Below are 15,473 nucleotides of genomic sequence, written 5' to 3'. Positions count from 1 at the left end.
TTCCTTTGTAGGCTTTGATGGAGTCCTGTGCATGCATTTGAGTTTGAGCAGGGGGTTAAAGACAAATCCTAGGTTCTCAGACAGAGAGGTCTGAAGAAAATTGCACAGATCGGCTCCTTTGCAGTGTTCTGGCAAGCCAAGGACGCGTAAATTACTTTGACGCATTTTGTTAGACAAGTCAGTAAGCTCCACTTGCATCAGATCTAATTTAGCAAGGCACTGCTGCATGGTGAGAGCCTGAGAATTATGTACTGCCATGCGTTCTTCTAGTAATTCTAGCTGAGCATTCGGTCTAATAAGCATTGTGGAAATTTCGGTAAGTTCATTTTTAATTGCAGCAGTACTTAGTTCTTTTGCATTAACTCACGCTACGATTTGATGTCATCAGCGAGCTCGGCAGGTCTGCTGGTAAAGTGGTTTGCTCCAGAGAGACACGTTCTGTCTTTGGGCGTTTTGGAAACTGATTGCTGCATAGATGAATCACTTTTCAGAGATTTTGAAGCCATAGCTTACTGAAATAAGCAATATGTGGTTCAGATTAGAATGGGTTTAAATCCACACCCTTGTCACCTCTCGTTTAGACTACTGCAATCTGCTTCTTGCTGGCCTCCCACTTAGTCACCTCTCCCCCCTCCAGTCGGTTCAAAACTCTGCTGCCCGTCTCGTCTTCCGCCAGGGTCGCTTTACTCATACTACCCCTCTCCTCAAGACCCTTCACTGGCTCCCTATCCGTTTTCGCATCCTGTTCAAACTTCTTCTACTAACCTATAAATGTACTCACTCTGCTGCTCCCCAGTATCTCTCCACACTCATCCTTCCCTACACCCCTTCCTGTGCACTCCGCTCCATGGATAAATCCTTCTTATCTGTTCCCTTCTCCACTACTGCCAACTCCAGACTTCGCGCCTTCTGTCTCGCTGCACCCTATGCCTGGAATAAACTTCCTGAGCCCCTACGTCTTGCCCCATCCTTGGCCACCTTTAAATCTAGACTGAAAGCCCACCTCTTTAACATTGCTTTTGACTCGTAACCACTTGTAACCACTCGCCTCCACCTACCCTCCTCTCTTCCTTCCCGTTCACATTAATTGATTTGATTTGCTTACTTTATTTATTTATTTTTGTCTATTAGATTGTAAGCTCTTTGAGCAGGGACTGTCTTTCTTCTATATTTGTGCAGCGCTGCGTATGCCTTGTAGCGCTATAGAAATGCTAAATAGTAGTAGTAGTAAATATCTGATATAATAAAGAATATGTTTTCATCAGCTGGAGCCACTCTATCAGGCAGCCATTCCTGAGCAGGTCACGTGATGCCCCCAACCATGAATTTTTTTTTTACCACTTCTTTGACCTAGGGCTTATGTACTTAAGTTTCCATGCTTTTCTGTCAAGATTGTTTGCTGTTCAAACTAAACTCATCCATTCCTTTCCACAACCTTTGTGCGGTACCACAGAGTTTGATTCCGTTGTCTGTTCATGTCTTCTGCTCTTGTTCAATCTAAAGGCATTAGTAGATTATTTTTTATAGACAGTGCTCAATTGGTTCATTATGTGGATACTGCACATTCATATCTTACCTTCCTCGGCCACTGTTTATCTGTAGTTTCACGATGACTCACAAACAACCCTCTCAAACTGTCCTCCTAAAGTTTCTGCCATATGGATTACAGGCTGACTTTCTGCTCCTGCTATTTCATCCAGTTTAGGGAACTAGCTACCACTTTCCAACTCAAGAGGAATCATAGTACTCAGACCTGCAGCTCCAATTTAATGCCCAGATCTTGTCTGTGTTGGATTCAGTCTATCCGCTCTTTAGACAAGAGTGCTCCCCACACTTATCCATGCTGTGATTACAAGTTACCTTGGTTACTGTAATGCACTATACAACTGACTACTTATATCCTACCCAGTGCATCCAAAATACTGCATCTAGACTTATTATTCCTACTAGAAGAGTAGATATCACTCCTCCTATGTGAAAGTCAATGGCTCCCTATTACATATAGGATAAAATGTAACATTGTCAGCTTTTCAAAATATTTAACTCAGGCCAACTGGTGTTCCTGTTTAACAGCCGGTTTCCTTATGCACGCACTCATACTCTGTGGTTCCAAAAATGACAAACTCCTCACCATTCCTCCCCCTTCGTGTGCTTGTCTTGAAACTGCCCATGAATCTGTGTTCCATATTATTGTTCTCCTCTTGTAGAATGTTTTACCTTTGCCTGGAAAGATTCCATCAGAGATTTAAGGCATGCCTAAAGGCCCTGTATTTCTCCCTGGCCTATAATCTTGATTAGCTCCGGAAGGAATAGCAAGAATCTGGCTTGATACTTTCTTCCTTCTCCTCTCTGGGGGGGGGGGGGGGGGGGGGGTGTCCTTTTACTAAGGTGCGCTGAAAAATGTCTTGCGGTAGTGTAGGCGCAGGTTTTGGGTGAGCGCCGATCCCTTTTTTAGCATGCCTGTAAAAAAGGCCTTTTTAAAATTTTTGCCGAAAATGGATGTGCTGCAAAATCAAAATTGCCGCATGGCCATTTTGGGACTGTGATCTTACCGCCAGCCATTGATCTAATGGTAAAGTCTCATGCGGTAACCGGACGGTAATGACCGTGCGTCAAATGCCACTTTGCGCATGTCCGAAGATAAAAAATTATTTTTCGGCCACGAGTATCGGCCACATGCCAAAAATGAAATTACCACAAGAGCCACGTGATAGCCGGGCGGTAACTTCATTTGGCGCGCGTTGGCCATGCGTAGATGCTTATGCAGCTTAGTAAAAGGGCCCCTGGAACTCTTAAGCAATTTATGAACGAATTTTAAACCACTCAGATTTTATTAGGAAGGGTGGTTTTACCAAATGTATACTAAGCATAAACATATAGTTTCCCTATAATTTATTGCTGTAAATTTTTATCATTTTTTAAAGTTTGTTGTATGTTTTCCTTTTTTTAAACATTTTTTTGTATAGCACCTTTAGAGAGTTTATCTTAGGCAATATATTCAGTATGGTCAGTAGAACAAATATGGTTTGACAGGTGCACTAAATAAAAAAAAAACAGAGAGAATCACAGCAAACAATACATTTATCACCAATGTAAATGCTTTAAAATGAGAATTAGGATACAACAAACAAAGAAGACTACAGTTGTTGTAATTTGAGGATATTGCTGCCTTAACACAACCTGTGCTTTGTAGTTATTCTGCACTGTCAATATAAGGTTACTAGCAAAAAGTATTTTGCATTATTGAAATACATAATGAATGGCTACTGTAGAAATTCAAGATCTTTTACTTCATGCTATTTTATACTATGGTTGCCTTCAAAACAATTTTCATTTTGCAGGACTTCATGAGTTTGATGCCCTAGAAGATCCTGAGGTAAAGGAGTTCCGTAGTAAAATGCGGAAAATAAGTGAAGAGAAGATTCAGTCACTTCTGGGGCTGTCTTGGTTGGATTGGTTAAAGCGCACATTTCCTCCAGAGCTAGAACCATCAATCCCGGAAAACTTCCAGGACAAGCTGTATGGTGGAAATCTTGTTGTAGCAATTCATTTTGACAATTGTCAGGTATATCACCAAAGGAAATTTGAAAAATATTATCAGCAACCTCTAGCACTTAGTTCTAGTTTATTCAGTAGGGGAAGATACAAGTGTTTTTCCAGAGCAATGTTTTTTTTCAGGAGAGAAACCTAAGAAATGAAAGGACCAAGTTCAACCATTTGTCAATTTAATGTGGTTAGTGTTTGGGTCTAGTCTGCTATTCTGTTCCAAATTCAATTTTCTTTGACTCAAAGGGCAAAAGGCTTCTCATTTTCCATTAAATACATTCTAATTTTAATTCCATATTTCAAATGAACTAAATTACAGTTTACAAATGAGATTTCCTGTGGATACCTGTGGGTTGTTTAGATAGTATTATAAGTGTTCAATAAAATAGAATTTGTTGTATTTATTTATTTATTGCATTTGTACCCCACATTTTCCCACCTATTTGCAGTCTCAATATGGCTTACAGAGTGTTGTTATGACAAAGTCATGACAGGATATTGGATACAATCAATAGTATGCAGAAGATGGATGAGGAATTAGAGAAGATGGTGTTAGATAGGATAGTTTAGGAGGTGATTTGTGTCTTTAAGGGTTCTTTTTGTAGGTTCTATTGAAGAGATGTGTCTTCAGAGATTTGCGAAAGTTGCTTAGATTGTCCATAGTTTTTAGGGCTGGGGGTAACCCATTCCATATCTGTGTACTTCTGTAGGAGAAGGTAGTGGCGTATGCCTGCTTATATTTAAGTCCTTTACAACTGGGGAACTTCAGATTGAGGAATTGTATATTTTGTTTTCACCAGTTTATATTCAAATTGTTGAAATATTGTTTCTTCAGTGAATTTTTCACTTAATCTAGGTGCTGCATTGACCCTATGAGAAAGCAACATCCTGTATTATGCTTAGGTCAAATAAAGTACAGGAAGGAACAATGTGAGCTTCTCTCTATTGTTTGGAAATGTTCAGACAGGACTACCTGTAGCAGGTGAAAGGGTAATTAAATTTAATGTTGGAGCTGCTGGTCTCTGAAGCTTTAATCAAAAATATCAGTTAGCTTTCATTTTAGCGTGGGTTGACTGTTGAATGTATTAACTGATACTGCTTTAAGTAGATATTAGGGAATTGTCCTGTGGTACTTTTGTAAATCAAGACACCAAGCAATGTTAGTCATCTGGGTAAATAATGTGAATTAAAATCCTAATAACAGCCAAGCTTAAACATTCATTTTTGTTGTGTTTAAAAATTTTTCAGACCTGCTTCTAACGTTAGATATCTTTCTAAATGGTGGTTTATTTCTGTTGTTTTGACATTACATCTTGTAAAACAGAGTAGGACTGACATTTTTTAAACAGGTGCAGATATACAATCTAATGGGGATATAGCACCACCACCTGTAGTATATTTGAAGACTTGAATTTTTGCCAAACCATTTTTACTCAACTTTGGAGCACTTTTGAAACATAGCTATTTCTTTTTTCCTTTCCTTTTTTTTATTTTTTTTATTTTGTTTTCCTTTATAAGGATGTCTTCAGTTTCCAGGTATCTCCCAACATGAACCCTGTCAAAGTAAATGAACTTGCAATCCGCAAACGTTTGACTATCCATGGACGGGAAGATGAAAATATTAACCCTAGTGACTATGTATTACAAGTTAGTGGAAAACTAGAATACGTCTTTGGTGACCATCCATTAATTCAGTTTCAGGTATGTGAGGTTGCTTAAGCCGAGTTTGTATGTGTTTTGTTTTCAGTTTTTAAATATAACAAACTGTACATTTAATGGTCCTCTGTCCATTTATCTGTTGAGTTAAGCCTGTTCTGAGAAATATTTCAGTATGGCCACATTAAAAGTATTTTGGGTTTAAGAAAAACTTACCCCTGAATCCATGTAGGTGTACTGTACTTGTTAGGAGCTGCTTGTAGAATAGAAATATATTGGGGCTTTTTTTGGAATGGGTTCATTTTTCTTCTCCCCCCCCCCCCCCCCCCCATCACATGAAGAAATGTCACATCTACACCACAGAAATTTCCTCTAGATTATGTTAGAAAAATTAAAGAAAACCATGGTATTGAGGTAGTTTTCACAATAGAATTAACAAAGAAAATGAATAAAATGATGGATAGGAAATTATTTACATTCACTATAGGTGTATCTGTGTGCGTGTTTTTTTTTGGTGGGGGGTGTATATATATCTCTGCTCTCTTATTTTTTTTATTGGGATTTATTAACCGCCTTTATGAAGTTGGTGTACAGTAGGTACAGATTATCAAATTTACAATTTTAACAGCATAACAATAGTAAAATGTACAAGTATAAACGTAAATACATCGAAAGAGGAAAACTTGAAAACATCAAATTGAAACCTAATAATAACACTACCATGAAACAGGGTAAAAAATATACACATCATTTGTATATTTGTGTGTGTTCTATTGTGTGCTTGGATGTGTGTTGTGTCTGGGAAGGAGGGTAGTGCAAGTTAGGGGGCACTTAAGATGGCAAGTTTTCGGGAGTGGGGACAGTTTGGAGCTTGTAGACGTAGTGGGGGATTAGTTTTCGGAGTGGGGCAATATGTAGAGGAGGGTTGGGACAGTGGCAGTTTCAGGAGTATTTTATTTATTAAGATTTATTTACCGCCTTTTTGAACGAATTAACTCAAGGCGGTGTATAGCAAGAATAAGTCAAAAATAAGCAAAAGAGAATTACAGCAGTAAAAATATTCAAACAGTACAAAGTATGGCATTACAAAGTCAATAATCTGTAATATCTTCCAAGGATTGTCATATGTGTTAACCAGGACCCCCAATGCTATTGTTAGTTTGTCAAACTGACCTCAACACCTCCACCCCTGGTCTATCACCGACTGGTGAAACAGAACCTTAATATAAAGGATTCCAGGGATTCTGTGGGGTTATTCTTATCATAGGTCTTAGTGCCCAATTGTTATAATTTGTACCATACCAAAAACTACTTGACTTTGCATTGGCTGGCTTGAATCAACACATACTGTTACATCTTCCATCAAAGTATCCTAACCACACTAATTGTTAATTTATTCCATGTCCAAATACCCTCATTATTTTACTGCTTATACTTAACCACATTATCCCCTCAGTCCCGTGTATAGTGCACTTAGCTGAGTTCTTTGTTCTTCTCCAGCCAGCTGGTAAACGTTCTCCTATGTTTCCAACCCTATCTCCTGTTCATGAGATCATGAGGTATGCGGTAATGCTTTCGCTGGTATGAGTGTATTCGGATTACTTCGTAACCCCGTTCCTTTCTTTCTCTTTCCAATCTTTCTTTCTGTGGTGGACCTCAGTATGACATCTGAGGCTGGCATAGAGGCTGGCACAAAATGTTTAGGCATGAGCACTTAGGCAGCTATAGAGCTGGTATAAGCGCGAGCACCTAAGTGCAGCAGATATGTTTGTAATTTACAGTATTCTGTAAGTTACTTGCATAAATGGGAGTTCTCTCTGTTCCACCCTTGTGTTTGTCCCCCTTGCAAATACATTCTATGTAAGTTAAGTGCATATTTGCAGAGTAGTGCTTAGATGATATTCTCACATATATGCTGCTGTTAAACATTTACCTACATATTGGGCACATAAATGTTAGTACCTTTGTTATAGACATTGTATAAAAGGATGCCGCCACTTTTGTAGAGAAGGCCAGACGAATTTCATATTTAATATAAACAGTTTACTCATTTGTTTAGTGTACAAGCTGATTACCATCAATAGGGGTAGTCAGGAAGCATTTCTATACTCAAAGCATATCTACACACACAAGCAATTTACAGCAAGCTTAAGGCAAATAAAAATGCTATACACAGACAAAGAAAAATTCAAAATGCTTACTACCTCTTTGTTCCCCTCTAGTTTTATACCGGGCCTCTGACTAATTCTCTCATACAACATTCCTGTGCAAGTCTCTGAATACCACAAACTGTTAATCATGTGCAGAACATCTGCTTTCACTTACTACTCCCCCTTATTGCCCACAGACTTTCTGGAGCCTGCCTTTGGCTAATGTTTAATGTCCGTCAAATTTCTCATGCCTCAGGAGATTTGGTTTAGTGTTAAAACAGCTTGTTGTAATCATGGAGCTTTCCACCCCATCTTTCATGCTTTTATTCAACAACAAATCTTTCATACTTTTGTTCAACAAATCCTCCCTTTTGAGGCCTGGTATTCCAGGACTCAAACATCTGTTTTAGCTCCAGTCTGTTTCCTTACCTCCCTTCTAAATTTCCTCCCCCCTTTGTTTGTGGCATTCAGTTTCTGCACGCTTTTTCAATATTTTTGGCTGACATATTAAAGTTCTATTTATTCTTGATTTCAGTTATCATTGTTATTTTAAAAGCATCCTGGCACATCTTTGCAAACATGCTAATACACATGTTACACAGCATTAAACAGATTCAATTGTACTAGGGTACAGAATTTATATTTCTTTTGAATACAGACAGTGAGTTTCATCAAAGGGAAGTACACTGTCATTCTTATGTTTCATATAAGAACAATTATAAGGATAATGCCCAATTGCATTAGTTAATGTGGCATTAAAAATTACACAAATTAAAAGCATAACATTCATTGAATCAGTTGTTACAACATTCTGCGTGTAAGTGCACTTTATCGGGGGAATGTGTTTAGTTGTCATACTATTAATCAGACACCAACATGATGTCTGTGGGCACTTGTCCATAAGCAAGGCTTGCTTATAAATAGTCTCATTTGTCCAATGAAGGTTTTCATCATCTCTTACACAGGTATTATTGGGATCACAGTCATGGTGCCCACTCAATTTTATCATTGTAGTCCCATACATCATAGCTGGCAAGGACAAGGATGTGGGCACATATGATACAATCAGTCAAATTCAACATTTTGGCCGCTGCAACAAGTCTATTATCATATGTGTTCATTGTCCATTAACAAACAACAACATCCCAATACCATCATGTTTAGGGACATGATGTTTGTTTATTCTTTGTCCATTTCAATGTTATTAATTCGTCGAATATCTGCTAAATGTATCCAAGAAGTATGACCTTCCAGACGGGCAGCAGTCTGAGTAAGGGCCGTGATAGCAAAAGGCCCTACATACACAGGATCTTTCCATGTTTTATGTGTAAAGTTCTTTCGCAGTACTAGATCACCTACTTTAAAAGCACAAACATCATTAGTAGTCCCTGCTTGTGATGCTACATTTGTTCGGATCATATCACTTGTCAGGTTCAACATAGGTTGTAGCTTTTGCCAGTACTGAGTTGTGCTATCAGTACTTGCTGTCTGCATCGGGAAGAAATGACATCCTGTCTGAATTTGGAATGGGGTCAATTTAGTACGCCCATTAGGTTGGGCCCTTATAACCATCAAAGCTAATGGTAACAAATCAAGCCAGGTATATGGTTTACCTGCTGTTTCCTTGTTTAAAGCCTTCAGTAATACTCTCAATTTAGTTTTTAAAATACCATTGTAGCGCTCCACCAAACCATTGGAGGTGGGGCGATACACTGATACTTTTCTGTGTGTTAAACCCATAATCGTTTCCATTTCTTTCAAAACACTGTTATTAAAATGTGTCCCGTTATCAGAAATTATTCTAGACGGACACCCATGTCTTGGCATAATATGAGTTACCAGGCATTGTACCACTTCATGTGCTGTCTCCCTTTTACATGGAAATGCTTCTATCCACCTTGAAAAAGCATCCACCCAAACTAACAAATACCTTTTTCCCTGCACTGGAACAATCATATCGGTGAAATCGATATACCATTCTTTTGCTGGGCCTTCTGGTATTGGAAGTGTCCCAGGCGATATTTTAGGACCTCGTTTAGGTATGTTAATATTGCATACCATGCAATTTTGCACAACCTGTTGAATCAGGTTATCAATTTTTAAAGTCCAAAATCTTTGCTCAAATTGTTGCCTCATTGTTTCCTTATTCCAATGCATGGTTGCATGCCACTCAGCCAATACCTTAATCGCCTGGCTCATTGGCATGCAAGGTAATCCTTCTTCTGCATTAAACCATTCACTTCCCAATTTTATACATCCTCTCTTCAACCATTTTTCACTTTCCTGTCCCTCTGGCTGCCACATTTCAATCTTATCTACATTCGTAAGTGGCCCTTCCTGTGTCTGTCTAGTATTATACAAAATCTTTTCACTTTGCTTAACCACCTCCGTTGCTGCTGCATCAGCCATTGCATTACCTAGTGCTTCAAAGGTTGGCTTTTCAGTGTGGGCCGGGGTCCACACAACTGCAGTTTTTCTACCTTCACGTTCCCTTCTTGCCAAAATTTCAAACAGCAATTTCCAATATGTGTGATGTTGTAGATTTTTACCTGAACTGGTTATCATCCCCCTACGCTGCCATTTTAATATATGATACTGTAGTGAACTTGCAACGTAACCACTATCAGTATATATAGTGACATTTTGAGTCATATCAGTGTGTTGTAAGGCTGTAATAACGGCTAAAAGTTCAGCATGCTGTGCAGTCTGATCAGGAGGGGTTTTATATTGTACTTGCATTATCTTTCTTAGATTCTCATCTACCTGCACGCAGGCAAAGCCTGCAACAGTCCTTTCACAAGCTCCATCTGTAAACCATATTAATCCATCAGATAAGGGTTCAAAAGTAAGACAGTGAAATGTAGGGATTTCTATAGTATCGATCTCACCCTTTTGATCGACAGGAAAAAGCAGATCTATCTTATTTCTCTGTTCTTTAGTTAATGGTATTATTCTTATATCTTGTCCTAAAAGTACTGCTTGATATTTTCCAAATCTAGTGGCTGTCAATGCTGTTTGGCTAGGGCTCAACAGCGTTTTAATCGTGTGGTTGGTATGTATTACAATAGGAACAAAAGGCATTTGTGCTCTCCACTTGCCTACTGCAGCCACTATAGCTGTCAGTAACTTTGGTATTTCTTTCATTCCTTTTTCCACATGATTAAAAGAGCCTGACAAAAAAGCTACTGGTGCATTTACTTCATTGTTTTGATTAATCATAGCTGCCCAACTGTTTCCCATGTCTTTTACCCACAAATGCACAGGTGATTGGATATCTATTACTGCTAAGGGTCCTGGAGATAATAAATCCCTCACAATCTTAGCCAATACCATCTTATCCTGTTCTTCCAATACAATTAGTGTATTCTTTGGTGTGGCTGCGGGCAGTTTCAAATGTTTATAAAGTCTCATTACTTTTTGTGTATAATTTGGTATCCATTGTCTGCAGTAATTTAACATTCCCAAAACAGCACGTAACTGGGTAACTGTTTGCGGTACCGGGGTTTCATTTAAAATAGATATAACTTCCGGTATAATGACCTTATGTTCTGCTGAAACATTTTGTCCTAAAAAGGTGACAGTAGACTGAGCTATAACACATTTTTCCCTGTTACATTTATATCCTAACTCTCCTAATAACAAAAATAATTTTGTAGTCCAATCTAGGCATTCTGCTTCAGTCTCAGCAGACAGTAGAATATCATCTACATAGACAAACAATGACACCGTGTCAGGCAATTGACTCCTGAAATCCTTTAAATCCATCATTAGTTGTTTTGAGAATACCGATGGACTATCAGTAAAGCCTTGAGGCATCCTAGTCCACCTGTATGCCTCATTCTGTACTATAAATGACGTCAAATCCCTAGACTCTGGATGAAGAGGTATTGAAAAGAATGCATTAGACAAGTCAATAACAGTGTTATATGCATATATATTCTGAGTGTGCAGAAGTGTAGCAGGATTTGCACAAATCGGAAATTGATTTTTTGTAACCTCATTTAGCTCTCTTAAATCATGTACTATCCTTACATTGTTTTCTCCTTTCGGGACCGGAAACAATGGGGTATTGTACGGGGATACTGAAGGTTCAATAATACCACATTTCAATAATTTATCAATGTGTTCCAAGGTTTTGGATACTAATTTAGGTCGTATGGGGTAAGGGTCTTGCTTCGGCCCCTTTGCCCCTTCTATTAATTCTATCTTATGGGGTTTTGCATTTATGGCTAGTCCATATGGTGAATCACTTGTACTCCAAATATGTTGTGGTAATTCTTCCATAACCCTTACTTTATTTTCATTATTCAACTGTTGAACCATGGTGAGCAAACTTGGTATTTCTTTATTTCCAAAATCTAAACACAATCCTAATTGAGACAATAAGTCTCTACCACACAAATTTACTGGGCAATCAGGTGCCACTAAGAAGGGTACCACAGCCTCCCTTGAACCTTGCGGTTGGCATTCCAAGCGCACCAGAGTCGGTTCCGTTAGCCTTTTTCTTTGTTCTATCCCCGTAAATCCCACTGTTGTTCTATACTGATTTGAAAGCTTAACTCCCTGCGGTTTTGCACATAACACAGAGGTACTCGCCCCTGTATCTATCAAAAATCTCACAGGAGTTCCATATTTGCCAATTGTCAATGTAATAAAGGGTTCCCTTGTGTCTAATCTGAAAATCATTCCCTCTTCCTGACACTGGTCTGCTTCCAGTCAATAGCATTGGTCTGGAGTATTCTGCCAAGTTGGAAAAGCATTTACAGTACCCTGTCTCTGTACTGCTGCTCCTGGTCCCTGTGATTGCGTCGCCGGCTGCTGTATTGCAGTCTGCGGGGCACTCGCAGGTATCCCTACTACTTGTGGCATTAATCCTTGCTGCGTCTCCATTTGTACTTGGGGCATTCCTGCATTCTGATAACATTCTGAAGCATAGTGACCAAATTGCTGACATCCACAACATTGTACATGTGCCCTTCTATTAGGTGATAGTCCTGATCCTTGCATCCCTCGACCTCTACCCCTGCCTCTAACCATGCCTCGTCCCCTTGGTTGGTACGGCCGGCTATATCCCGGTTGTACATAGTAAATGACCTGTGGAGGTGAGGCAGAGGGCATCACCATTGTTTCCTGTTTTTTATTTCTATCCTGTTCCTTACTTTCCAAATCTTTTAACTGCATAGTCATTAACTTAGAAGTTAATTTTGCCTGTTCTTTCTGAGGGGTTTCTATCATTTTCCGATGCACATTGCTAAAATGCATCAAAGTCTGTCTTATTTCTGGCCATGGTTTTGAAGACAGAGCAATAACAGCATCCAAATTTTTACGCATATTACCAGGCAAGGTAGACATAAAAAGATGCAAAAACACGGCAACATTATGAGCTACATCCGCATCCTGTCCTGTCTGTGCTTTATACAAGGTCAAACACTGCGTTAAGTGGGCTGCAAAATCAGTCTTTGGATCCCACTTACTACCGGTAATGGCTGAAAAATCAATTGGGGTTGGGTACATAATATGCAACGCTGCAGAAAGCTGCGCCTTAATTTGTCCCGCGTAGATATCCCCGTCGGCCGTATATGACGGCAGGCGCGGATATCCACATTGTACTGCCAATTGAGAAATATTAATGCCCGAGGCTGCACACAAAGCTTTAAAATCACCTATAGTCAATAGAGTGCCTGCTGTAACCTGTTCTATCCCTTCTAACCACATGCGGGCTCCTTTCACAACACTAGGAATTTTGGAAATCAACATTGTAACATCTACAGGAGTATATGGTTTATAATGCTGCATGCGGTTTCCTCCTGCATCTATTCGTGTCATGACTGGGAAGGCTGATTGATTACATGCACTCTCCGACAGCCCTTCCTTTCCTTCTTTCAATTTAGATGAGGAATGTAAGGAATGGGCAGCGTCCTCAGCCTCCATTTTGGCCAGAATCTTAAACCAATTATCCCAGTATTCTAAGCCTTCCCTTACGAAGGAATCTTTTCCTAAACCTGAACCATGGCGCAGTACTGCTGAGGCAAGGACTTCAATATCCTGTAATGTTCCAGGACCTCCCTGGTGGCATGGCATTTCAATACGGCGCGAATCAAAAAAATGTTTTGTTGCCCCCCACCAGTCCTCACCATATTTAGTGCAGCCTGTGTCAGCCATTTCTTTCTTAACATTCTCTTTCCGGAAGATAACAGGAACAGATTTATCTGTTACTTTGTCAACCTTACCAGGGAATATGTCCTTTTCTGGAGAGCATACTCGAATTTTACCCTCAATTTGGAACTGCGTTGCCAAATCATATTGTTCTGATGTAATTAGAGTTTTCAAATCAGGGTAAGTGCCTGATTCTGCACTAGATTTTCCTTTTTCTTTCTGTCTCACCCGTTTTTTTTCCTTTTTCTGTTCCCCAGTCCCCACATCACTGTCCTCATTATCCCCTCCCTTTTCACTTTCTGAATCACTGGGGGGGTCATCAAGAGCCGAATACCCAGCGCATGGCACAGGGCGCTTTGACTTTGATTCCTTCATTTTATCAGTTGCCCTTATGGGGCACAACGTGTCCCTGCTAGATTCATATGACGGGGGATTATTTCTTTCTGCCTCTTTTTGTATCCTATCTACATCAGCATGAAACAGATCTGCTGCTAAAGAAAATAAATTCCAAATTGTAAGATGCTTTTCTAAGCTTTTCTTCTGCCTAGTTTTATTTTTATTTTCTTGTAAATAGCTCAGGAGAGATAATAATTTTGGACGATCAAACGATCCATCCTGAGACCAGCTCAAAACAGAATCTTTTGCATCATATTTGATCCATTTCTCATGTATCTTTTCAATCTGTTTTTTTTCTAATGGGAATAATTCTATGACATGCTGCAAAGGGGAGCATTTTTTTGAACTATCTAAATCTAAATACATAGCATACACAGGAGGCTTTTCTTTCTTATCTGCCCCTTTCCCTTTCATTTTATTCTGACTATTACAATTTCTCCTATAGAGCCACAATCTACAAAAATATACTAATGCACTTAAACAAAGAAAATATACAAAAAAGAAAACTACAAAACTAAACAAATTACTCACGCGTCTTCTTATTTCTCTTTTTAGCAAGCCCAGGAGTTATCACCTGTATGTCCACGTCAGTAGTTTGATCAATCCCACATCAGTGGAGCACAGAAATCATCAGGTTTAAACAACGCTTGCTTTACTTTCAATCCTGTAAAAAACTTCATTAACAACAACTTAATTTGTCCTTCGTCTCGCCTTCTCTTTTCCGTGTGCGGCCTACTCCTGGCTGGCTCGCCACTTTTGTATAAAAGGATGCCGCCACTTTTGTAGAGAAGGCCAGACGAATTTCATATTTAATATAAACAGTTTACTCATTTGTTTAGTGTACAAGCTGATTACCATCAATAGGGGTAGTCAGGAAGCATTTCTATACTCAAAGCATATCTACACACACAAGCAATTTACAGCAAGCTTAAGGCAAATCAAAATGCTATACACAGATAAAGAAAAATTCAAAATGCTTACTACCTCTTTGTTCCCCTCTAGTTTTATACCGGGCCTCTGACTAATTCTCTCATACAACATTCCTGTGCAAGTCTCTGAATACCACAAACTGTTAATCATGTGCAGAACATCTGCTTTCACTTACTACTCCCCCTTATTGCCCACAGACTTTCTGGAGCCTGCCTTTGGCTAATGTTTAATGTCCGTCAAATTTCTCATGCCTCAGGAGATTTGGTTTAGTGTTAAAACAGCTTGTTGTAATCATGGAGCTTTCCACCCCATCTTTCATGCTTTTATTCAACAACAAATCTTTCATACTTTTGTTCAACAACATTCTCCTCAATGTCCACATTTTATTTTAAATCAGTTCAGACTTGGTAGGACTAACTTAGTATCAACTGAAAGAAAGGTTTCCCTGAAAATCCACCTGCACGCTAAATCTAATCATAAGTTCTTGGTGATTTTCCCAAGTACTGCCACTGCTGCCCTTTTCACTTTTTTGCTGGCTAGCCTCCACTGATATGTTACCTTCCCATTCAGTTAACACCTGTTTAACCTTCCTTCCTGACTTATTGGATGGGTGAATTTGAAGCTACAATACTGTGGTCA

The 15,473-nt window shown here is 39.2% G+C and overlaps 1 protein-coding gene across 4 annotated transcripts in view; it reads left to right on the top strand.

The window, feature by feature from the left end:
• Window positions 1–15,473, top strand: part of PIK3CB (phosphatidylinositol-4,5-bisphosphate 3-kinase catalytic subunit beta) — a 352,397-nt gene that overhangs the window by 165,217 nt on the left and 171,707 nt on the right. For all 4 annotated transcript variants that reach the window (XM_030217213.1, XM_030217212.1, XM_030217211.1 and 1 more), the window contains 2 exons: window positions 3,342–3,565; window positions 5,065–5,247. In XM_030217213.1, the coding sequence (XP_030073073.1) occupies window positions 3,342–3,565; window positions 5,065–5,247 (407 nt within the window). The remainder of the gene's footprint in view (window positions 1–3,341; window positions 3,566–5,064; window positions 5,248–15,473) is intronic.

Source organism: Microcaecilia unicolor, chromosome 10, assembly GCF_901765095.1.
Source record: "Microcaecilia unicolor chromosome 10, aMicUni1.1, whole genome shotgun sequence".
NCBI lineage: Eukaryota > Metazoa > Chordata > Amphibia > Gymnophiona > Siphonopidae > Microcaecilia > Microcaecilia unicolor.
The sequence above is the reverse complement of the archived record's forward strand: the minus strand, read 5'-3'. Positions and strand labels throughout refer to the sequence as shown.